At 29.1% G+C, this 25,871-nt stretch overlaps 2 protein-coding genes across 2 annotated transcripts; one reads left to right on the top strand and one right to left on the bottom strand.

The window, feature by feature from the left end:
* Positions 1 to 6,927: 6,927 nt before the first annotated feature.
* LOC124913013 (dipeptidyl peptidase 1-like) lies at positions 6,928 to 18,085 on the top strand. The gene is made up of 4 exons (XM_047453639.1): positions 6,928 to 7,122; positions 17,392 to 17,559; positions 17,661 to 17,729; positions 17,825 to 18,085. Exons 1-4 carry the CDS (start codon positions 6,928 to 6,930, stop codon positions 18,083 to 18,085), a joined length of 693 nt encoding a protein of 230 aa, XP_047309595.1.
* Positions 18,086 to 18,754: 669 nt separating this feature from the next.
* Positions 18,755 to 20,676, bottom strand: LOC124913298. Its single transcript, XM_047453892.1, has 5 exons — positions 20,431 to 20,676; positions 20,215 to 20,307; positions 19,827 to 20,126; positions 19,481 to 19,705; positions 18,755 to 18,842 (listed from the first exon to the last, which is right to left on the bottom strand). Exons 1-5 carry the CDS (start codon positions 20,575 to 20,577, stop codon positions 18,828 to 18,830), a joined length of 780 nt encoding a protein of 259 aa, XP_047309848.1. The 5' UTR covers positions 20,578 to 20,676; the 3' UTR covers positions 18,755 to 18,827.
* Positions 20,677 to 25,871: the final 5,195 nt, after the last annotated feature.

The following is a 25,871-nucleotide window of genomic DNA, read 5'->3' as shown; positions in this document are numbered from 1 at the left end:
TTTGCTGGTGCAGTTGTAGTTCAATCCCGATGTTTGTGGTCCGTTTCAAGTGTTGGTTCTTCATCTTCTTGTGGAAGAGGTTGTTGTTGTACTGTGTAAGACTGTGCAGGTGTGGTTGCTAGTTCTTGTGCGGGTTGCAGACTATGCGGTTGTAGGTATTGTGTAGGCCGTAAGCTTTCTGATGCATGTGCAAGTCTACTTATAGTTTGATTTTAGCTGCAGTTTACGGTCGGTTGCTTCACTGTGGTTGACGATTGTAGTTAGAGGTTGTGCGGTTGCTAGCATTTTGTGCAAGCTGCAAGTTCCTACTAGTGCAGGTGCAGGTGCAGGTTTGGCGGTCTTCTAAGTGCAGTTGGTTGCGCAAGTCCGATATCATGGTCGTGCAGGTCTAAAACTGTGATCGTCTGCTATCTGCGTTCTTGATTCTGACATGACTGGCTCTCGTTAGTCCAGTGTCCCAATTCAGACAAGGGGAAGCTCCAAGGCCCTCTCGGCTAAAGATATCGGACATGACTAATTTCGTTACTATTCTAATATATTTTCTACAATAAGTGCACAATGTTGTTGTTGTTACTGTAAATAAGACTTAGTAACTATTTTCAAATTAATTTGTCTTAGAATAATCGTTTTTGTTGTGATGTCTGAAGCTTGTAGTACTATTCTAACATTTTTATCATAATAATAAGACTTGCAGACATGTTCATAGGGTTTGAAAAATTGATGAGAAAGAAAATGTATAATAGGAGTGTAGCAAACAAAATTTTTGTTAATTTAAATACATCATAAATAAAATAATAAATATATTTTCATATATAATTATATATAATATAAAATAATTAATATTTTTATTTACAGAGTCAAATGAAGCAAGCTTCATATTAATTATTTACGGAATCAAATGAAGCAAGCTTCATTCAGTTTAGATTGTAATTTTACATTGTAAATAGAAGTGAAACAAGTTTCACTCATGTGCACTTTATTCATGTTTTTATATTATAAATAAAAGTGAAGCAAACTTCACTCATTTAAGTTTGCTTAACTTCTTTTTAAATTGTAAATAAAAGTGAATCTACCTTCACTCATTTGCGTGTGTTTCATTTTTATTTACATTGTTAATAAAAAATGAAGCTAGTTTCACTAAATTAATAATTTAAATAAAAAGAAATTTTGTTTGTTGCACTCCTTTTATTCATTTTTTTTTTTGATTTTTCAAACCCTAGCAACATGTCTGCAAGTCATATTATTATGATAAAAATGATAAAATAGTACTATAAGCTTTAGACACCACAACAAAACTATAATTCTAAGACAAATTAATTTGAAAATAACTACTAAGTTTTATTCACAGTAGCAATAACAACATTGTGCACTTATTGTAGAAAATCGCTTGGATTAGTAACGAAACTAGTCATGTCCGATATCTTTAGCCGAGAGGGCATTGGAGCTTTCCCTTGTCTGGATTGGGACATTGGACTAACGGGAGCCAGTCATGTCAAAATCAAGAACGCAAATAGCAGACGATCATAGTTTTAGACTTACACAACCATGATATCGGACATGCGCAACCAAGTGCACTTAGAAGACCAGCAAACGTGCACTTGCACCCGTAGGAACATGCAACTTGCACAAAATGCTAGCAACCGCACAACCTCCAACTACAATCTTCAACCATAGTGAGGCAACCTACCGCAAACTACACCTAAAATTAGACTACAAGTATACTTGTACCTACACCAAAAAGTATGCGGCCTGCACAATACCAGCAGCTGCACAACCTGCAACCCGCACAAGAACCAGCAACCGCATTTGCACAGTCTCACATAGTACATCAGCAGGCATTTCCACAAGTAGATGAAGAACTAACACCTACAACAGACCACAAACAGTAGGGATGCAAAGCCTACGGCCCGCACAATACACAACAGTTGCACAACCTGCAACCTGCAACAATCATCAGGGATGAACTACGCATGTACCTATTCAACGAGGTACTACTCTAACACCTGCACCAAGACACCATCACTTAAAATGGAACTCGACCAGCTGCAGCAGGCGAGATCCCCGTCTCTAGGAAGGGAAGTCGGACTGTAGGCCTGCACCTTAAAGATTTGTACCTGCACCTGCACAACACCAAAGAACAGACCGCAAATGCACCATGGCAAGACATAGACTGCCACAACAAACTGTAGGAGATAGGCGGCAAACGGACTACTGCAGCAGGACGTCTTTCGATCGCGCTAGAGGTAGGGCGACGAACCCGATGTGTCGAACGTGCCGATATGTCGAATGTGTCAAACGTGCCGATGTGACGAACGTGCCATACGTGTCGATACATTAAGAAATAGTTGTTAAAAAATGTTGACATTGTAACTGTTAAGAAATACGAGAAGATCGTTTAGGGTTTTACCTGGTTAACATAAGGCTTCATCCGGACACTTTGAGAAGACGATTAAAAACAGAAAAGAAGATGAACACTCTCTTGCAGATCTAGTTTACCTGAATCTACAAAAAGAAGACAAAAAACTCGACGGGCGATTTCTAACAGAGAAATCGCATATGTACAACAACAAATCGCTACACACTTCAAGGGATCCAATGTTGCATTAACATCATCCCAAAGACCAAAAAGAACATTCGACGCCAACCCCATCAAATGCCATTTTTGCGAAAAGATTGTAGTGGAGAATATTCTTTCTAGGGTTTAAAAAATCGATGAGAGAGAAAGTAAATAGTGAGAGTGCACTAGAAAATTTTCTATTTATTTAAACTATTATTTCAGTGAACTTAACTTCACTTTTAATAACAATGTAAATAAAAGTGAAGCAAGCGCAAATGAATGATTGATTAATGTAAATACCTAGTGATGTTTGCTTCACTTATATCAGCGCTGCAAATATTTAGTGAAGCAAGCCTCACTAGGTAGTGTTTGTTTCACTCATTTGAGCGTTGTAACGCTTGTTTCATTTTTTTTTATTCTTTTGCAAACTTACATAAAGACATAAATATTTTTACATGAACGTATAAATGTTGGATTTTTTTTTATGAATGGATGTCAACCTATTAACATTTGTAAGAGACTAAGAGTCCATAGTGATCATCTCCATGGCAACAAAGTGAACTCATTTGGTGTTTTTGTTTACTAATATATATAGAGCCATCAAAATATATTATGTTTTGTTTTTCATACATTTGGTTATACTCATAAACATTGTGATCAAATGCATTTAGACCCACTAGTGAAAAAAGGACTTTTACCGACAGAATTTACCGAGAGTTTTATAAAACTCTCGGTAATGATCCCGAGAGGCATAAATCTTTCGTTATTAAAAATAAATTCCGAGAGGTGTATAAAACCTTCGGTGATATGAGTTTTCACCGAAAGTTTTTCGAAAAACCATCGGGTTTGACTGTTCCCCAAAAAACTGTAAATAATTCTAATTGTTTGATAATGGTAATTGCGAAGATTTTTCAAAAAATCATCGGTTTTGACTCTCCCCAAAAGGGTAATTGCGAAGGTTTTTCCAAAAAACCTCGGTTTTGACTTTTCCCAAAAAAACTAAAAATAATTATATGTGTTGGGAAATGGGTAATTGCGAAAGTTTTTCCAAAACCCTCGGGTTTGACTTTTCCCAAAAAAACTGAAAATAATTCTAAGTGTTAGGAATGGGGTAATTGCGAAGGTTTTTCAAAAAAACCCTCGGTTTTGACTCTTTCCAAAAAATCTGAAAATAATTCAAAGTATTGGGAATGGGTTATTGCGAAAGTTTTTCAAAAAACCCTCGGTTTTGACTATTCCAAAAAAACTGAAAATAATTCTAAGTGTTGGGAAGGGGTTAATTGCGAAGGTTTTTCAAAAAAACCCTCGGGTTAGACTATTCCCAAAAAAAATAAAAATAATTCTAAGTGTTTGATAAGGGTAATTGCGAAGGTTTTTCAAAAAACCCTCGGTTTTGACTCTCCCCAAAAGAGTAATTGCGAAGGTTTTTCCAAAAACCCTCAGTTTTGACTTTTCCCAAAAAAAACTTAAAATAATTCAAAGTGTTGGGAAATGGGTAATTGCAAAGGTTTTTCAAAAAACCCTCGGTTTTAACTCTTCACAAAAAAACTTAAAATAATTATAAGTGTTGGGAAATAGGTAATTGCGAAGGTTTTTCAAAAATCCCTCGGTTTTGACTCTTCTAAAAAACTAAAAATAAATCTAAGTGTTGGGAAATGGATAATTGCGAAGGTTTTTCAAAAAACCCTCGGTTTTGACTCTTCTCAAAAAAACTGAAAATAATTTTAAGTGTTGGAAAATGGATAATTGTGAAGGTTTTCAAAAAAACCCTCGGTTTTGACTCTTCTAAAAAAACTGAAAATAATTCTAAGTGTTGGAAAGGGGGTAATTGCGAAGGTTTTTCAAAAAACCCTCGGTTTTGACTCTTTCCAAAAAATCTGAAAATAATTTTAAGTATTGGGAATGGGTAATTGCGAAGGTTTTTAAAAAAATCATTGGTTTTGACTCTTCTAAAAAAATAAAAATAATTTTAAGTGTTAGGAAGAGGGTTATTGCGAAAGTTTTTCAAAAAACCCTCAGTTTTGACTTTTTCCCCAAAAAACTGAAAATAATTCTAAGTGTTGGGAAGGGGGTAATTGCGAAAGATTTCTAAGTATCTTTCGGTTTTGACATCTCAAAACCGAAAGATATATAGAAAATTTTCGGTATTTCACTTCTCCATTTATTAATTTAATTGGTGTTTCACTTTCTAATTAGCTTGTTTAAACTTCTAACTAAGCTAATAAAGTGTGTGTTATTTTTGAAGAGTAAGAGTCGTGATTAATTATATAAATGTATATGATTGTGTATCATTATATAAAGAAGTGTTTGTTTTGTGTTTGATTATATTAAGGATGTGTGTAGAGTTTGGTTATTAGATGTGCGGAGATTGTGTAATGATATGAAATGTGTTAAATTAATGTTGTTCAAGCTAATTAGAAAGTTAAACACTAATTAAATTAAAAAATGAAAAAGTGAAATACCGAAAGATATTCAAATATCTTTCAGTTTTAAATGGTAATACCGATAGTTATAAGTATATCTCTCGGTATTTGACTTCTTCATTTTTTTATTTCTTCATTTATTTTAATTTACTTGGTGTTTAATTAACTTGTCTAAACTCCTAACTAAGCTAATAAAGTGTGTGTTATTTTTGAAGTGTATGGATTGTGATTAGTTTTATAAATGTATATGATTGTGTTTGTTTATATAAAGGAATGTATATGTTTGTGTTTGATGATAATAAGAATATGTGTAGAGTTTGATTATAAAAAGGATGTGTTTAATGATAATTAGGTTGTGTTTTAAATAGATGAATGTGTGTTGTTGATGTTTTAAGTTAAAAAAATCTAAGGTCAAAACCGATAAATATACACAATTCTCTCAGTTTTTCTTTTATTAAAATTTGTGTGAGATCCATCAAAACCGAAAAAATAACCAAAACCGAGAGTTATACATAAATCTCTCGAAAATATTAAAAATCAAAACCGAGAGTTATACCTAAAACTCTCGGAAATATTAAAGGGTCAAAACCGAGAGTTATACCTAAAATTCTCGGAAATATGAAAGGGTCAAAACCGAGAGTTATACCTAAAACTCTCAGTAAAACCCCTTTTAATTAAAAAAGCATTTTCCCTTTCCAGATCACTAACGCCCGCTTCTTCCCTCTCCCCTTCTCCCGATCGACAGTCGTGCTCACCCGAAAGATGATCCACGCCGATAACGACAAACGTCGCCCACGCCCAACGCCGACCACGTCCACGTCGCCGATTGATCATTTTGTTGCTTGTAGCTTGTCGTCGATCTATCTACCGCCGTGTCTCTAGCTCGTCGTCGATCTGCCTGCCGCCGTGCTTCTTCTCTTCAACTTCTAGGTTAGTTTAATTATGTTTATATTATATGGTTAGATTTATGTTTGATGTTGGTTAGTTTTATGTTTGATTTAGGTTATAGTTTCTTGGATTTAAGTTTGATTTATGTTAGATTTAGGTTTGAATGATATTAGTTTTATGTTTGATTTAAGTTAGATTTTGTTAGATTTAAGTTTGATTGATGTTAGATTTATGTTTGATTTATGTTAGATTTTATTAGATTTAGATTAAATTTTGTTAGATTTAAGTTAGATTTTGTTAGATTTATGATTTATGTTAGATTTAGGTTTGAATGAAGTTAGTTTTATGTTTGATTTATGTTAGATTTAGGTTTGATTTAAGTTTGTGAATGAATTGATTAATATTGATGTTAGTTTTAGGTTTGATTATTATTGATGTTAGACTTATGTTTGATTTAAGTTTGTTAATGAATTGATTATTATTGATGTTAGTTTTAGGTTTGATTATTATTGATGTTAGATTTATGTTTGATTTAAGTTTGTGAATGAATTGATTATTATTGATGTTAGTTTTAGGTTTGATTATCATTGATGTTAGATTTAGTTTGTGAATGAATTGATTATTATTGATGTTACTAATTTTATATATCATTTATTTCAACAGGCGGGTAAAATAAGACGGACCCCCTCTATCGTTGAAGTTTTCAAGAGGACCTGTACCCCAAAAGTTACAAAAGAAAACCCCAACCCGATCCCAGATAAACGAGCGCGAGAAAAGATTGTAAGTTAATTGACTTTAATAAAATTATATATAGCTTATTTATATAAATGAAAATTAATTTCAAATGTGCATGTAGAGATAGAGGAAATAAGAAGCAATGAACCAAATATCTTTGACTTGACGAAGAAATTGTTCGGACGCCAAATGCATGGGATAGTGATCGATATAGGATCCGGCGTCCGACCCACACAAGAGGATCGTCGAAGTGACAACAATTCTCAACGATCCACTGATCGGTTGTTGGAGGAGAATGAATAGCTAAAGGCGGATGTGAGACACATGGCGTTGACAATGGTGGAAATTCAAATGAGGAATATAGAAAGAGAGGAAATGATTAGTGAAATGGAAAAGAGGGATAGAGAAAGATCGCAAAGGGAGAGTCAAATGGAAGTGGAGAGGATACAAATGACGCAAAGAATGGAGAAATATGAACAACAAATTGAATTCTTAATGACAACCCCCTCCCTTCGGCTAGTTAGTACATTATAATTTTTGAACAATTGTAAATGTTTTGGTTCGACTGATGACAGATTGTTTGGATGATTGGGTTTGGTTTAGAATTTTGGAATTATAATGAGCTTTTGGTTTATGAATATTATTGTATATATATTGGTTTGGCTGAACATGTTTTGGTTACGCACAAAACGATCACCCTATTTGAGACATTTATAGAGGCAATACCGAGAGTTATTTGGAAAACTCTCGATTTTTCCTTAAAAGAAAACCCGAGAGTTATTTGAAAAACCGAGAGTTATTTGAAATACTCTCAATTTTTCCTTCAATAATAATATTAATAATAATAATAATAATAATAAACTGATTTATTAGATTGATCTTTGGTGTATCCCATCCTACTTAAGAGCATCTCCGTGCATCTCCAACGGGCACGTAAATCTCATTATTTGTGCCATTTTTCATTTCAACCGGACACCATTCGCAAATCCAAAATGCGTTTGGGCGTCTCTCCTCCCGCCAACATATATTTGCGTTGGTACTGTTCATTCCCCATTTTGAAAATCTTTTTTTATATATATATATAATCTTATATATATCTATAATCAAAATTAAGCCTTAAACTTTTTTTTTTCTTTTTAAAATAAAAGTTATAATATTTTTAAATGTATAGTTAAATCATTAAATTATATTATATTTAAAATTTTATCTAATTTATTTATATTTTATAATTTATTTTATAGTTACGAATAAACATATAAATTTATTGTTTTTATTAATAATGTTTGTTTTAATATATTATGTTTGTTTATTTAAATGTATTATTTAATTATTTTTGTTATGTATGAATTATTGATATATAATTAATTTTATTAGATGAATAAAAAAATATTGGGGTTAAATATGTGAAGTTGATAAATATATAGATAATATTAATAAGGTTAAAAAGTTAGTGTAAAAAAGGAATATTCTAAGAATATTCTTTTGGGTTTGAAAATGAGTTTTGGGTTGGAGATGAATTACTGTTTGATGTGACGTTTACTGCATTTTTGGTTTGAGAATGAGTTTGTGGGTTGAAGATGGTCTAAAAGTATCAAATTGAATTAATCAATTTTTAGTTATAAAAAATAAAACAAAACAAAAATTTCCAAAATAAAACTCATAATATGTGTTTTATTGTTAAAAGAAATAAAAGATAGTATAATGAGATATTTATTAGGATTTAATTCTATCAATAATATAATTATACTAATTAGTTTACATTTTTTTAATAATTATTAATTAATCAAAATTATTTATATATAATAATAATAATAATAATGAAAGAAATTTGTTATATATTAAAAAATGTTTTCATGAGTGAATTAAAAAGATAGAAAATATTGTGAGAATGTTGAAAATAAACAAGATATTGCAAAAAGATAATAATTTAAATAAAGATTTTCAAATAAATAAAATGACTACAGTTGATTTTTAAAAGATCAAGTTCACAATTTTAATTTATATTTAGAATTGATTAAGTTAGAGTGGTTTTTACATATAAAAATAAACAATAAATAAAAAAAGATTTGCATGAGGGTGAATTAAGTAAATTATGTGCCAATTTGAGTATTTTTGATCCATTTATTGAGGTGATCTTCCTTATTATTTGTATGTTTTGAATATAAATTTATTCTAATCAAGAAATATTAATGAAGTTGATTTACGATTTCTTTTTAATAAAACCATCAAATTATTATTGACAAATTATTATTGATTTGTGGTTTGATTCTACCAGATGGGCTGAAGAGTAATTTTTTAATATTTATATAAGATCACTATGCCAATTAAAATATCAAAATATCACTATTTTATTTTTTCTTAAACTAAAATTTAAATAATAAATTATTTTAAAATAAATTTGTAAGAACCATTTTTCTATCTTATAAAAACTCATACAAATTCTAAAAAAGGGAGATTAAACTAGTTGTCAATAGTATATTAAGTCTTTTCTAAATAATTCAATTATTTACACCAACACAAAATTAGTTGTTAGTACTAAATAATTAAGTATTATTTATATTAATTTGAATATTAAAAAAAAATTAAATTTTATTTAACAAGTTAAATTATTTAATTAATAGTTAGATAAAAAAAATTAATAAAAATATAATAATGAGATAAAAATTATTTGAACTGATATTATTTTTTATTTAAAATTTATTTTTTAAAAGATAAAATAATAATATTTTAGTATTTTAATTAATGAAACAAGTGAGTGTATGATTAGAAGAAGAATATGATAAAAATAAAATTTATAAAAAACTGAATAAAATTCTAAAAAATCTAAAAACACATACATAAAAAAAACAAGTTCCTTATAGTGACTAAAGAATTGGGAAAGGTAAAAATAAAATGCATAATTGTTTTAAATTGGACAAATAAAAATGTATTGACTTGTTTGGGATGCCAAATGCAATGTTTTTGTGTGATCGAAATAATTAAAATAATTTTATTATTTATAAGTTTCAAAGAATAAAAACTTTGATAATTTATATCATAAATGAAACTCATATGTTTGTAATGTTTAATTAGTATGAAAACTATTTTAAAATTTTAAACAAGAATAATGTGAATATTTCTTACAATGAATATGATATTTTTAAATTTTGATCAAAATTTATTTTATTTTTAAAATAAATAATTATATCACGTTATTATTCTATTTATCATATCACACCTCCTATAAACTAAAATACTAAATATTGTTTTATTAAATTTAAATTTTAAATAAAAATAATATTAAAAAAATAAACTAATTAAACATTCAAATAACTTATTTTTTTATTAAATAAATATTTTTATATAAGCCTTCAACTTATTGAGTTTTTAAAAAGAAAATCTTGTTAAATGAGAAAAATAAATTAATTAGTTTTTGTTGATAGAATTATTATAATATTTTATATTTAAAATTTATAAAATAAAAATATTTTAATATTGAATAGTAAGAGATAAAAAAAAACTATTTTCCATCTTTGGCCTCTCTCCTTATCCATTGGAGCAACAATATTTTCGTGTTGATATCTTTTTGCAGAGATTGATTAATTTTTTACACACAATTGTGTAGTGTGTAAGAAATTACTGTGGGTAGAAAATAACTATATAGGGAAAGAGAAATGATAAATACAACGAATGACTAGCGAAAACAAGGCAACGAATCCTACGTGGCCTTGCCAGCTAGGAGAGAGAAAGAAAAAAAAATTAAAACGTTTCTGCATATCCTCTTTCACCCAATAGGGTTTCATATTTCTGCATTTCTTTCTCTCTCTGAAACGCTTCATTTATTTCTCTTCTCCAGCTCCGGCAGCATTTATTTCTCTTCTCCGGCTGCATTTATTTCTTTTCCACGGCTGCATTTACTTCTCAATGGTATCCCTTTTAAGGATCTTTATTATTTTTTTAATAGATCCAGAGTTTAGATTTTATAAATCTAGGGTTTAGATTTTACAGATCTAGGGTTTTACATTTTACAGATGTATATATGGATTTAAACGGTTTGAATTTTCAAGATACAGAAGCACCAAACTTGAACAACCCAGTAGATGAAGAACTTAACCTGAACAGATCCACCCCCGTTGAACCCCAAAGGTACCCTGAACAGATCTAGTGGTTTCGGGACAAGAAAGGGTCCTTCCTTGTCCCGAAATGGTTGGTTTCGGGACAAGAAAGGGTCCTTCCTTGTCCCGAAATGTGTGGTGTCTTGTAAGAAAATGTTGTGTTTCGGGTAAAAAAAAATTGTGTTTCGGGACCCGAAATGAGTCGTTTCGGGACAAGAAAGGGTCAAAACCAACCATTTCGGGACAAACATTGTTTTGTTTCGGGACCCGAAATAGGTCGTTTCGGGACAACAAAGGTGGTTTCGGGACCCGAAAGGTGGTTTCGGGACCCGAAACGGGTGGTTTCGGGACCCGAAACGGGTGGTTTCGGGACCCGAAACTGGTTGTTTCGGGACCCGAAAGGTTGTTTCGGGACCCGAAAGGTGGTTTCGGGACTCGAAACGGGTTGTTTCGGGACCCGAAATGGTTGGATTCGGGACCCGAAATGGGTGTTTTATGGACTTTTTCTTACGGTTTCACATAATTTTTGCAGTCACATTCCTAGTGTTGGAATGACATTTTCCTCCGAAGAACAACTTCTTGAATTCTACACATCATATGCCCACTTAACGGGATTCGGCATTACCAAATTAGGGAGCAAAAATGTAGGTGGTAAGAGGAAATATTTCAGCGTTGGTTGTGCCAAGAGTTTTATGAAAGAATCGAAGGCAAAAAATAAGTTTCATCAGCCTAAACCAATAACGAAGACAGATTGTAAAGCAAAGATTAATGTTGTTGTTCGAAATGAAGGGGAATAGCCAAACATGGTCCCGAAACCACCCGTTTCGGGTCCCGAAACCATCCATTTCGGGTCCCGAAACACACTTTCGGGACCCTAAATTCAGCCAAACATTAAGTAATCCTACTTTCGGGTCCCGAAACTATCCATTTCGGGTCCCGAAACACACTTTCGGGACCCTAAATTCAGCCAAACATTATGTAATCCTACTTTCGGGTCCCGAAACCATCCATTTCGGGTCCCGAAACACACTTTCGGGACCCTAAATTCAGCCAAACATTAAGTAATCCAACTTTCAGGTCCCGAAACAGCCTATTTTGGGTCCCGAAACCACACTTTCGGGACCCTAAATTCAGCCAAACATGAAGTTATCCCACTTTCGGGACCCATAACAGCCTATTTCGGGACCCTAAATTCAGCCAAACATGAAGTTATCCCACTTTCGGGACCCATAACAGCCTATTTCGGGTCCCTAAATTCAGCAAATACCCAATAAATTTAGTTTTGGCTAACCATAATACAACCATACACAATTAAATCAGACTTTCGGGTAACGAAAACTTTGTTTCGAGAACCATAATGCAGCAATACCCTAACCCTAAACTCTGAAACCCTAACCCTAACTGCAAAACCCTGACCCTAACCGCAAAACGCTAACCCTACGATTCTAAAATAGAAGATGTCTTATTTACCTTGTCCTTGGAGATCTTGGGGCCTTGCATGGAGATTTACCTGAAACACCAGCCTGAAAAGAAAATATTACGAAATGAACACGAAGGCGGACGATTCTGAAACTGAAATATTAAAGAATGAGAAGTGTCTTACCATTTTCGAGCGAAAGAAGAAAGTAGAAGTCGGGATGCCGGAGTGATAAATCGCCAGAGAAGACGCCGGTTCGTTCGCCGGATGTGATAAATTAAAAGAAGAAAGAGAGGGAAGAAGAAAGAGGAGCAGAAACGTTTTAATTTTTTTTTTTTTTCTTTCTCTCTCCTAGCTGGCAAGGCCACGTAGGATTCGTGGCCTTGCTTTCGCTAGTCATTCGTTGTATTTATCATTTCTCATAGGGAAACTATCAGTCCTTTTAGAAACTGCAGTTTCAAAAGAAAAAGAAACTGTACCGAATTAAAATATATTTACTTTTTTTTTCTCTCATTTTATTGTAATTAAATTCATACAAGTAAATCATTAGGGATAGATTGGATCACTTTTAACTTATTTTTAAATACATTTATTAGTATTCAAAAATAAATTATTAAAGTTTGGATTGATTTGATAAACTTAATCAATTTTTAGGCTTATATTTTTAATTGTCTTTGTTTAATCATAATCGTACCGTACAAATTAAATCAAACTAATTTTAAAAGAGATTGAATCAATGTGTCATATAACCCACATATGAACTTAAAAGATGTGATGTTTAAATATATAATTTTATTATAATAAAATTCGTTATATTATGATAAATAAAATTTATTTAAATAATTGAATCTCTCTTGTATTGTAAATTCAAATTATCAGTATATGAATATAATTTCTTTTTAATAAATATAATGGAATTTAAACATATTAATAGACTTTTCTACTCTACCAATCATGAAAAATGCCTGAAGTGTGTTGAATGAGGTTGATTTAAAAATCTCATTAAAGTTAAAATTAGGGACTAACATATTTGAACTTTTGGTTTATCAATTCATCATATAATAAAATATCAAGATGCATTATAACTGAGGTTTAGAAGTTTAAAACTATTAAATTTCATTATGTTTTAATTTTACTTTGAATTTGAGAATTAATTGTGAAACAGATTGAAAGTTGAGAATTTAATCATGAAAACTATTTTAAGCATTTAATCTTCAAATTATTTCAAAATATACCAATACCATACCATGTTCTTCCTGTTTATTGTATACCCCATTGTTTTCTTTTGAAAAAATAAAAGAAAATCTAAAATCTATCTAAATCTGTAAAATAATAGTTAAGACATAAGTAATTTTCTTAAATCACTTATTCAGGTCAATTGTGAGAAAAATATTTGAAAATTGAGTTAAAAAATTGTCTTGCAAAGTTTTCTAAGATATTAAAAAACTAATTTGTCTATTATTGATTGGAAACAACTGCCTAACCAATTTGATATTTAAGCTCGATTCGAATTTATATATTCGCAATCTCATATTTGAGCTCTAGTTCAAATGTGCTTAAATTCAAATTCCACTCATTAATTTTGTTTTAAATAAGTTAATATGAATGTTGTATGGCACCTTTCTTACTTATCAACTTTTTCAATTTGGTTATTCTATCATTTTAGCTTATTACAAATGGACATTGTTTTTTTGATAGTTTTGCCAAGTGGTCTAAGCACCATATTTAGGCTCCGTTTTGAAAGGGCCTTGGTGAAATCCTAATAATGTGATTTTTATTATATATTTTTTGCAAAATAATATAAGTTATGCCTAAGCTTCTTCCAGAAAGTTTATCTACTTTTTAAAATTGTTTTTTCTTCTTTTTAACTACTTTTTTTAGAGTTGGAGGGAATTATATTGTTTAATTATTATTTTGTTGGTTCAATTTGGTTATGGTCAGTTTTTATAGGTTTTTATTTTTATTTTTGTGTATTATTGTGTTGTTTTATTATTAAATATTTGTTTGACAGGTTGATCAAATGATTTAAAACAGCAGACAATTATAATAAATATTTTAAGTTTAATTGATTAAATGATGTTCTTTAGAATAACAAATAGTCAATTATAATAAACTATTTTATGTTTAGTTGTTTTTATTTATTACATTATTGAAAGATCATCAATTATTTTATTATTTAAAAATAATTATGGGTTATAATTTATAAGAAAAAATACTAATTTATTCTACAATGATATGTTGTTACTTGTCAGTGATTCTAAGCCAGTTGTATTATATTTTTTTTTCCATTTATTAGCTCAAATGAAAATAGTCTATATCTAATAAATTAAATGACACAAATTTAAAAGTAAATATATCATTCATTATTATTATTATTATTTTTAAATTTATGTGTTAATATTATAATACTATTAAATTTCAATTTCAATTTCAATTATAGAATGAATTTAAAATTTATGTTTAAATAAATAAAAAATGATACATAGTACCATGAAATCGGTTAGCATAATAAACTTATGTTTTATTAATGTAGCAACATTGTATAATGTAGTAGTTTGCTTATTTGAAATTTTTAACCAAAAAACCATGTTAATTACATTTGTTATTATTTAATTTAGTTTGTATGCATTTAACATATTTTAATATTGTTGACTTATTGAATGAAGTTTGTTACATGTTCAAAATTATACAAAAATAAATCATTGATTTGTGATTTGATTTTATAATGTGATATTTTTAATCTTGTTTTTGTGCTTTTATTTCTTTTAATATAAGTTTGCTGTGTTTTTTTAGATCTTACCAAAACACAACCATTTCATTATATATTCCTTTTTAATTATTTATTTAATTAAAATATTAAAATAATTTAATTATATAAATTTAAATACAAAATATATATATATTATAATAATTCATTATGTTAAAATTTTAAATAATTTATTTTTTATCAAATAATTCTTTGGTAAAAAAAATAACTAATACCTTTAAATAACTCAACATCAAACAAGTTCTTAACCTAAATTATTTGATATTAATTAAGTTATTTATGGACGATTTTAGTTTTTAATGGATTTATAATAAAAAAAAATTATATTTAAAATTTAAATTTTATAAAATTATTTTAGTTCATAAATTAAATTATTGATAAGAATTAATATATATATATATATATATATATATAATTTAGTAGCCAGAATGACTCATTATAATTTAAATTGGTATTAGTAAAAATTAAATGATAGACACTTTTAATACTTGAATTATCTAGGTGATTTGAGTATAAACTAATATTTAATATTTAAATTTAATTATTAATGAAAATGTATTATATTTAAAATTTTAATTATATAACTAATATTAAAAAAATAAGAGACATGATATATATGTGTTTTTTTAAAATCTTTGATTTTATTCTCTCCTTATCCCATTGGAGAATCGTTATTTTCTTTTTCTCATGACATGTAAATATCTTTTTGCAGAAAATTACTATGTAAGGAAAATTCTGCAGTCTTCATGGTCAGAGTAAAAGAAATCGTACTGTTAAATAAATTTATTTTTTCTTTTGTTTTTTCATTTTATTGTAATTAAATTCATACAAATAAATATATATAGTTTGATTCAGTATTTTTCCATTTTTTTTGTTTTTACTAAACTTAAAATATATTTAATAATATTCAAACTTATACAAGAAGATCCATCTGAATCAAAATCTTCGTTAATAAAGATATCCGGTCATTTAAGAAAAATAATATATTTTTTAAAAATATATTGAATTCTCTACTTTGTAAAATATTCAGTCTTCTCATCTCTTTACTAGTGGACCGGCCGAGTTATAATTTTGAATTATTAGGGCTAGATTGGATAAGTTTATATTTTCAATTTAGGGCTCATTTGATATATGGTTTTTTGATTTTTTTAAAGATTTTATCTCAAAATTTAACTATCTTTTCATTTATTGTTTCAACTATTTAATCATTCATTTTATATATTTAAATACTAAAATTACCTTTTATTTAATTATATAAAATTAATTTATTTATAAAAAAACAAAGAATATTATTGACTTATGCAATTAGAAAATTGATTTTTTTTTTAAAATTTAATCAATATAGTTTTTTTTCCTAACCCCTACATCAAACAAACGAACCCTTAGATATGTTAGTATTCAATCTATTTGAATTGTTAATAGGTGGTTCTATTATTTGATAAACTTAATTATTTCAGTTCATCATTTTTATTTGTTTCAAATTAAATCAGCTTGATTGTGTTTAAATCAATCTAACTTTCACACAACCATTATATGGAAATAATAAGAACATAAAAATATATGATGGTTGCATTTATGATTTTATTATATTATGATAAATAAGATTTATTAAAAAAAACACTCAATATTATATATTATTAATAATTCAAATTATCAGTATATGAATATAATTTCTTAATAAATATAATCAAATTGAAATGAGTTAATAGACTACTCTGTTCTACACATTCTCAAATATCATCCTCTCTCTCTCTTTCTTTTTTATCTCCATCCAAATTCTTCTATAAATATCTACCATCCCTTCATCTTAATATTCACACTTTAACTTTTCGTTTCAACTTCAGTTTGCTTCTTTTCATTGTTTTCATAACAACATGTCTGATATTCCAGAGGTATTTCCATTGTTTTCATAAAAAACATGTTTGATATTCCAGAGGTAAAATAACTTCATTTACTAAGACACCACAATGAAAATAGAAGTGAGAGAGTTAATAGATAACTAATTTTGTGAAATATTAATTAATTATATATATATATATATATATATATATATATATATATATATATATATATATATATATATATATATATATATATATATATATATATATAACAAAATCATATTTTCATTTTTCTTAAATTTTATTTATAGTCATTTTATAAAAATTTATCAAGTATTTATATAAATTTATTATCCATTATATATTATTACTTGTTTTTATGTATAGTTTTTAATTATTGACATAAATAAATTTTTAATAACCTTTGTTTTTATTTATTTAGAATGTTGATTGGAGAGAGAGATGCACATGCATGGTTGGTCATATCAAATTACAAAACAAATGCAGTAAGTTCATTTTATTATTATTATTATTAAAGGTTTATTTGAAAATGAATGTTCTTATTCATTTGTTTTCAGACTGTTGCTGGGCGATAGTAATAGCAGCGGTGGTAGAGGCATGTTACAATATTAAGAATCCTGATAAACCTCCTATAATGCTATCCCTCAGGAATTATTGGATTTTGTACGAATAAATCCTAAAAAAGTAGATGTTAGAGGATGTTATACGGCTTCAGCTGAAGAAGGATTTAATTATATTCGAGATTTCGGCATTTGTCAAGAGATTGACTATCCTTTTACAGCTACAAGGAATGAAATTATCAATATTCAAGATAGGGTAAGTATTATAATATTCATAAATTTAATATTTAAATATTGTTTTATTATTAACTAATGTTTTTTTTGTGTAGCCTATTAAAAACAAAATCAAAATTACAGAAAATTATTAATCAACATCCTGTTATTGGTATAATATATCTCACTGAAGAGTTTGTAAAACCTAAAAAGGTAATCTTTTTATTATTATAATTTATTTTCTTAATGGTAAAAATATAATTTAATTATATATATTTAATATCTATCTTTTGTTTTCTTAAATATAGGTTGATATATACAAAGTAACTTCAGATGATGGCTTAATAAAGCATCCGGAAACAAAAAAACCACTCAAGCATGGTGTTTTAGTGATAGGATATGGTACGGATTTGGATGGGAATAAATTTTGGATCATCAAAAATTCCTATGGTACTGGTTGGGGTGAGAATGGATACAGGAGAATATGTCGCAGTTCTATATGCAACGGAAAACCACTTTTATTTGATATGGCTTTTCCGTTAAACCCTGTAATGCATGCACAAATTTAAGTTTATAAAACTAAATTATTATGTTATGTAATTTGAATGAATTATTAATATAATTATATAATTCACTAAATTTTGTTCTAAAACATTATTTTAAGATTTGAAAATGTAGATATTGACATCAAGGTTAAGCTCGCTTGTGAGCATCAAGTTACAAAAAATTAAATTAAACATCAAGTAGATTTTTCTCTTTAATAAACAAATTATTATAAATATGTTTATATATATATATATTGTGAAATATAACTAGATATATTAATATATATATATATATATATTATTTAAAATATGTCTCCATGTTAAAAGAAAAAATCATAATTTGAAATATTACCATGTATTATAAAACAACCTATAAAAAAAGAACATTGAAATTGTATTTTGAATAATATTGATAAGATGTCATTTCTAAAATTCCATGAAAGGCAATACGGATAGAAATGAGGAGAAAAAAACAATAAAAAGACACTATTTTGAAGAACAAGCATGAATAACATTTTAACCCTTCAGCAAATATTAAGAGTTCATCACTTTTAAAGATTTGAGTACGACACATAACTATTGTTTTTTTCGAAAAAAAGGATAAAAAAACCATACATAATATAACCATTCAACCAACATTCTAAGGGCATTAAGAAGGCCATGGCTTAATAGTGCCATAATTTGATTTTTATAAAATCGAGGAAATCATACAATCTTGTATGGGTTGCTGCGAAACTCAGAAACTCTTACTACTTTGTTCGTGCTCTCAATTCAAAATAACCTGCAAAATCAATTGATACGAGTATAATCAGACAAATAACTGCAAATATTAGCAAGAAAGGAAGATAATGACATAAAACAAACAATGCATGTAATAAGATTGGTTGTACAAGTATAATAACTTAGATTATGTGTATATTGTCTCATATTGAGAGTAACACAAGATTAAATGAATACATTTCTTTCTATAGTAAAAGAAAGACGATCGTATTTAATAAACAGTTATCTTTAGAAATATGGGTACAAAACAAGAAATATGGGTACAAAACATTTAGAAAAACTTACTTTCAAAAGATAAAGGATATGTAACTTAACCATTTCAAACAGTTATCTTTGGAGAGAAGTGAATTCTCCCCAAAATCATGTTATTTTAACATAAATTTGATCAGCAACAGTCCAATCACATTAGTTGTTGAACCTTTTATTTTCTACCATATTCAAAATGAAGTAAGTATAAATTAGAAAAAACTATAAATCATTACTGAAATCAAGTCATCCTCTATTTTCAGTTGCATGATAAACTCACAAAATATTACAAACTGTCATAATCATGTATATCAAACAGAGACACACTTGCATACTAGAAAAATATCAAAGACATTTCATGTTAGTCACATCAAATCTTCAATAAGAATTTACCTTCTTTTCACTTTGATTCTCCATCTCAATAATAGATATGACCGATATTACACTTAGATCTTGCCTAAACACCACCACTGCTTCACAAGTCCTAAGCTCGCGCGAGACATCTTTTTTTTCAAAAATGCTAAAGATGATCTTGTATCCAAAGGCAAAGTCCTCGAGCAAAGTTGGTTCTACAATTTTATCGAAGCTGATGATGCTCCCGAGACCAAATTTAAGTCCCTGATCATAAGACAAGAAACGGGGTGAATGAAAACATTAGTAAGGATGCTAGCTAAGGATATATACAACTCTTTCCTTTATAAACAAAACAGAAAGAAAAATAGAGAGAAAGAGGGAGAACCAGCCAATGGCTATAGCAGAGAGTAGCATAAACAGAAGACATATGGACTACATGTTGTGTGTGGTCAAGATTGGCACAAATTGGAAGATCTTCAAGAGTAATTGCACAATCAATGGGGTGCAGCCTGCAGAAATCTATCTCCTCGCCTCCCATTCGACCAAAGAAGGTAACCATATATGATTGGAAGACTAAAGGTTTGCCTTCTGCAATGCGAGGACTGCTTGCCTCAAATATAAGGTAGAATTCAATACCGTTACCCATCCACCCTCTCACTATCTTTTCAAATACGAAATCGGTATTCTGTTCAACAATGCAGTAGTAATTAGAGTATGTTCTTCAATACAATACAATACATATATGTGAAATAATATGGGGGGAACTAACTCACATGATTAAAGTTAAAGTTGGCCAAACAAAACATTGCGTGTGGGTAATAATAATCTAGGTTACCCATAGGATTAATCAGGCCCCTGTTCACACCCTTTAGAAGAAGAAGAAAGAAAATAGTTAATCAACAATGCAGATTTGGATCCCAACACCAAAAGATTAAGCATAACTAGGGATAAAAGACAAATAATATTACTGGGTTTTCTTCTTTAATCACCTCTTTCCGCCTAAATTCTTCATCTCCGTCATAAAAATCATCGTCGTTGAAACCTCCATCAGAGTCCGTATCAATGGAAGCACCGGCAGTCGATATTTGATTTGACTGCAGGATGGATTCTTCGGACTCATCGGTGGAGATCGACATGCTCTCGTCTTGAAATCCTTGATGTAGTTGTGATGAAACGCAATCAGCAATTGTAGAAGAAAGAAATAGTTTATTGGAGCACAACACCAAGAAACTGCACAACACCAAGAAACTTGAAAACCTAAATCATAAAAATTGGACTCATCTAAAACCTAAACAGCTAAAAACATTTTTTTTATTGCACAAATATTCCTATTAAACTTATAATAGGAGAATATATATTTTTTATTACCTTTAAAATTTAATGATGTTATTTTAAAAATATTTTAAATTAATATTTATTTTTCAAATTTAATTTTTTTTTATGTCTTAAGTTTCTTTTTATTATGACACAATATTATCATAAAAAAAAATATAATAATATTTTAAACTAATATAAGTCATTATTATATATATATATATATATATATATATATATATATATATATATATATATTAATGACAACTATCATTTTTAAATTGAGAATCAATATTTTGAAAAAAAATTTAAATATATTTCAAAATATTTTTTACAAAGTTATTCACACTAGTAAAAAATAAAAAAGAATAATAATAAATATTATCAATTGGTTTAAATACCAATAACTGCTATCAAGTTAATAACGATTGGTTTGAAAACCAATCGCTATTAGCAAAGTAATAGCGATTGTAAAGATCAATCGCTTTTATACAACGCCAATTAATTACAAAACCAATTGAGATATCCACATTAAAAAAACCGTAAAAAAAACGCCATGTTTTACCTTGTTTTAGAAGCATTAGTATAGATTGATTTAGCAACAAATCTAGCAACCAATCGGTGAAACCTCTTAATAGTAATTGGATATGTAACCAAACCAATTGGTACTACCCAGGACTTATCCACTCAAGGGCTTAGTCGGGTCTACCCCTTAATTTTTTTATATATATAATAAAATTAAAAATCCTAGATCCTTACTTCTTTTATTTATATATATATATATATATATATATATATATATATATATATATATATATATATTATTTTCTCATTTTATTTGCAATTTATTTAAATAAATATCTTAAATTACTAATTTAATATTCTACTAATTATGTATTATTTAATTATTTTTATTTAAATTTTTTTATTTATTTTTTTAATTCTCAAAAGAGAGAATCTCATATAATTTTTTTTTTCTAATTCTCTTGTCTAATATCCAATTTCTTAATTTAGGTATTGATTAAATTTATTATGTTTATAACAGATTTGATTTTATTATGCTAGATTAAATATCAACTTGATAATTTTTAATGTTAACCTCATTTAATTTTTTTATATTATTTTATAATTTCAATATAACTTAAAAAAAAAATAGTTTTACCACTACAATTTTTATTACTACGAAGCAAATATTTTCAGTAATGAAAATGTGAAGACAGAACTACGAGGATGATTTTTTAGCCGAGTCTTTGATGCTTTATAATTAACGAGATTTATCTAAGAATATATACATTTTATTATAGATGAATTTTACGTAGAGTTTAACTTATATAAATATTATAATATAACGTCTTTTTTAAATATATTATTTATTACACAAAATTTAAGTCCACCCTAATGCGAATTCTTGAGTCCATCCCTGGTACTACCTTAAGTTATATTACCGATTGGTACTATACCAATTGTTATTACCTATAAAAAAAAATGCAAATTAACCCGAGAGCCTCCACTACTCCCGATCTAACAAGATCTCTTTCCTATTATTCCTTCGCCTGCGCGTCGACGTCCCTGATTGATCCGTTCCAATGGGATCTGTCCAAGATCCTTTCCATCCAAGATCTGTCCAAGAGCTTCGGGTAAGATCTTCATCCTTCCTAGAATATAACTTATAATTGTAATTAGAAAGATCTGTCCAAGATTAATATTTTGCACATTGATCTTCGTTTAAGTTCACCTCTTCCGTCATCTCTCGCACATCTTTGCCTCAAGTCTCCAAGTAAGTATTCTTTCCTGCAATGGTTGAATTTAGTGTCATTTAAAAAAATTATATTTACTAAATTTACATTCATATATTATATAAAAATAAAAATTAATTTAATATAATAAAAAATATAGATAAAAAAAACTAAAATTTGAAAGTGTTCCGTTAAAAAGAATCTAAATATTTAAAGTTTGAAAGAAAATATAATCTAAAAATGACTTAAATATTAAACAAAATTTTGAATTAAATTATTAAGAGTTTTTTTTATAATACAATTAAACATAATCAAACATTAGACCCTATACATCTTAATAAACAAATATATAAAAAAACTACTTATCAAATTTAATCAACCTGTAATTCACGATATGGTATTTGATTCTTAACCTAGTTTTCTAAGTGAATTCTTTTGTCCATCACACATAACAACTTTAATTTTGGAGAGGATTTTATATTTTCTTTTCTAATGAAGTTTGTGATCAGTTGTATTTTTGATCTTTGCTTATTACATTTAGGTTTTGCTTTGACTAAATTTCAATAAATTATTAGTTTTCTTTTAAGTTAATACACCTCTTTAATTGTGTAACATATAAATATTGTCCCCTTCTAAAAAAAATGATTTTTGTATTTTTGGCTCCATATCCAAAGTCCCATGGCTCACATTTTATTCTCAAATCTCATAAAATAAAGATGAAAGAAAATGTATACAAATTCGTTCACAGGTAACCTAGTACTTGGTGACTTAGCTACAGTTGAAAGTCTAATTTTAAGTTGATCAAACAATTTTCACGAGATCAGAGTATACAAATTTCGTTCATTGGTAACCTAGTACTTTTTGTTTGTCTTGTTTCTGTAAAGATGAAAAAGATGATGACCTTGTGTAACAAGGTTGTTGAAGCTGGAGGCAAAAACGGAGTTGTACCTACTGATTCAACCACGCATGAGTACTTTAAGGTCAGTTATTTTATATGGATATTTTCGGTTATTTGCATAACAAAATGCTCATTTAGTTATTTCGTCCGTTTGTCGCCATGCCTCATGCAGTTTGTTGTGACAGTTTATGTCTTGCCTTGGTGCATGTGTGGTATGTTCTTTGGTGCTGTGCAGGCGTAGGTACAGATCTTTAGGGTGCAGATCTACAGTCCGACTGCCCTTCCTAGAGACGCAGATCTCGCCTGTTGCTGCTAGTCGAGTTCCGTTTCAGGTGCTGACGTTTTGGTGCAGGTGCTGAAGTAGTCCTCGTTGAATAGGTGCAGGCGTAGTTCATCTCTGATGTCTGTTGTTTGCTGCAGGTTGCAAGTTGTGCAGTTGTTGTGTATTGAGCAGGTCGTAGGTTGCAGATTGTGCAGTTGTTGTTTGATGCAATCGTAGTTCATCCCTATTGTGTGTGGTCTGTTGTAGGTGTTGGTTCTTCATCTACTTGTGGAAGTGCATGTTGATATACTATGTGAAACTGTGTAGGTGCGGTTGTTGGTTCTTGTGCGGGTTGAAGGTCGTGCGGCTGCTGGTATTGTGAAGACCGTAAGCTTTCTAGTGTAGGTGCAAATCTTCTTTTTTTCAATTTTCTTTTCTAATTTAATATCTCACGATTATATAATAAAATTATTTTATAGCACCAATCTTATTCTTGTCACTGCATGATTTAGAAGCATTGAGTACCCAAAATATTGTTGAAACATCAATTTGTATATATGTATTATTTATATATCACAAACTTTGTCCATTGTTGTTTCTTTTTCATATTATTCTTATTGTATTTTGAGCTTAATTTCTTTTAACACCTTTTGTTGCAGAATGCAGCTAGATATATGGAAAATAACGAGTTTCTCTCAAGATCATGGAGAACACTATAGTAATGCATTCTATTTTAGATTTAAGATGTTATGATTCTATTTATTCTATTCAAAAGATTACATGGGTTAATCAAAAAATTGTTTATTTTTCTCATTGACAGTAAGAATATTATATATGTTGTGAGAATATAGAGTATAATGAATGTGCATATACATATCTTTGGGGTGTAGACCTGTAGTCCAACTGCCCTTCCTAGAGATGCAGATCTCGCTTGTTGCAGCTGGTCGAGTTCCATTTTAGGTGTTAGCGTCTTGTTGTAGGTGCTAGAGTAGTCCCTCCTTGAATAAGTGCATGCGTAGTTCATTCCTGATGTTTGTTGTTTGCCGCAGGTTGCAGGTTGTGCGGCCGTTGTGTATTGTGCAGGCCATAGGCTTTGCTGGTGCAGTTGTAGTTCAATCCCGATGTTTGTGGTCCGTTTCAAGTGTTGGTTCTTCATCTTCTTGTGGAAGAGGTTGTTGTTGTACTGTGTAAGACTGTGCAGGTGTGGTTGCTAGTTCTTGTGCGGGTTGCAAACTATGCGGTTGTAGGTATTGAGTAGGCCGTAAGCTTTCTGGTGCAGGTGCAAGTCTACTTATAGTTTGATTTTAGCTGCAGTTTGCGGTCGGTTGCTTCACTGTGGTTGACGATTGTAGTTAGAGGTTGTGCGGTTGCTAGCATTTTGTGCAAGCTGCAAGTTCCTACTAGTGCTAGTGCAGGTGCAGGTGCAGGCTTGGTGGTCTTCTAAGTGCAGTTGGTTGCGCAAGTCCGATATCATGGTCGTGTAGGTCTAAAACTGTGATCGTCTGCTATTTGCGTTCTTGATTCTGACATGACTTGCTCCCGTTAGTCCAGTGTCCCAATTCGGACAAGGGGAAGCTCCAAGGCCCTCTCGGCTAAAGATATCGAACATGACTAATTTCGTTACTATTCTAATATATTTTCTACAATAAGTGTACAATGTTGTTGTTGCTATTGTAAATAAGACTTAGTAACTATTTTCAAATTAATTTGTCTTAGAATAATCGTTTTTGTTATGATGTCTGAACCTTGTAGTACTATTCTAACATTTTTATCATAATAATAATACTTGCAGACATGTTCATAGGGTTTGAAAAATTGATGAGAAAGAAAATGTATAATAGGAGTGTAGCAAACAAATTTTTTGTTAATTTAAATACATCATAAATAAAATAATAAATATATTTTCATATATAATTATATATAATATAAAATAATTAATATTTTTATTTACAGAGTCAAATGAAGCAAGCTTCATATTAATTATTTACGGAATCAAATGAAGCAAGCTTCATTCAGTTTACATTGTAATTTTACATTGTAAATAGAAGTGAAACAAGTTTCACTCATGTGCACTTTATTCATGTTTTTATATTATAAATAAAAGTAAAGCAAACTTCACTCATTTAAGTTTGCTTAACTTCTTTTTAAATTGTAAATAAAAGTGAATCTACCTTCATTCATTTGCGTGTGTTTCACTTTTATTTACATTGTTAAAAAAAA

This window comes from Impatiens glandulifera, chromosome 8 (assembly GCF_907164915.1).
Source record: "Impatiens glandulifera chromosome 8, dImpGla2.1, whole genome shotgun sequence".
Lineage (NCBI taxonomy): Eukaryota > Viridiplantae > Streptophyta > Magnoliopsida > Ericales > Balsaminaceae > Impatiens > Impatiens glandulifera.
The sequence above is the reverse complement of the archived record's forward strand: the minus strand, read 5'-3'. Positions and strand labels throughout refer to the sequence as shown.

Bases quoted from the DNA above. Each gene is read 5' to 3' on its own strand.
- LOC124913013 (XM_047453639.1), top strand. From the start codon at position 6,928: ATGGCGTTGACAATGGTGGAAATTCAAATGAGGAATATAGAAAGAGAG. The intron at 7,123-17,391 runs GTTAGTACATTA...GCTATCCCTCAG, and splicing joins CAACCCCCTCCCTTCGGCTA to GAATTATTGGATTTTGTACG. The intron at 17,560-17,660 runs GTAAGTATTATA...TCAAAATTACAG, and splicing joins TTATCAATATTCAAGATAGG to AAAATTATTAATCAACATCC.
- LOC124913298 (XM_047453892.1), bottom strand. From the start codon at position 20,577: ATGTCGATCTCCACCGATGAGTCCGAAGAATCCATCCTGCAGTCAAAT. The intron at 20,127-20,214 runs GTGAGTTAGTTC...ATTGTTGAACAG, and splicing joins CCAACTTTAACTTTAATCAT to AATACCGATTTCGTATTTGA. The intron at 19,706-19,826 runs GTTCTCCCTCTT...TCTTATGATCAG, and splicing joins TCTGCTATAGCCATTGGCTG to GGACTTAAATTTGGTCTCGG.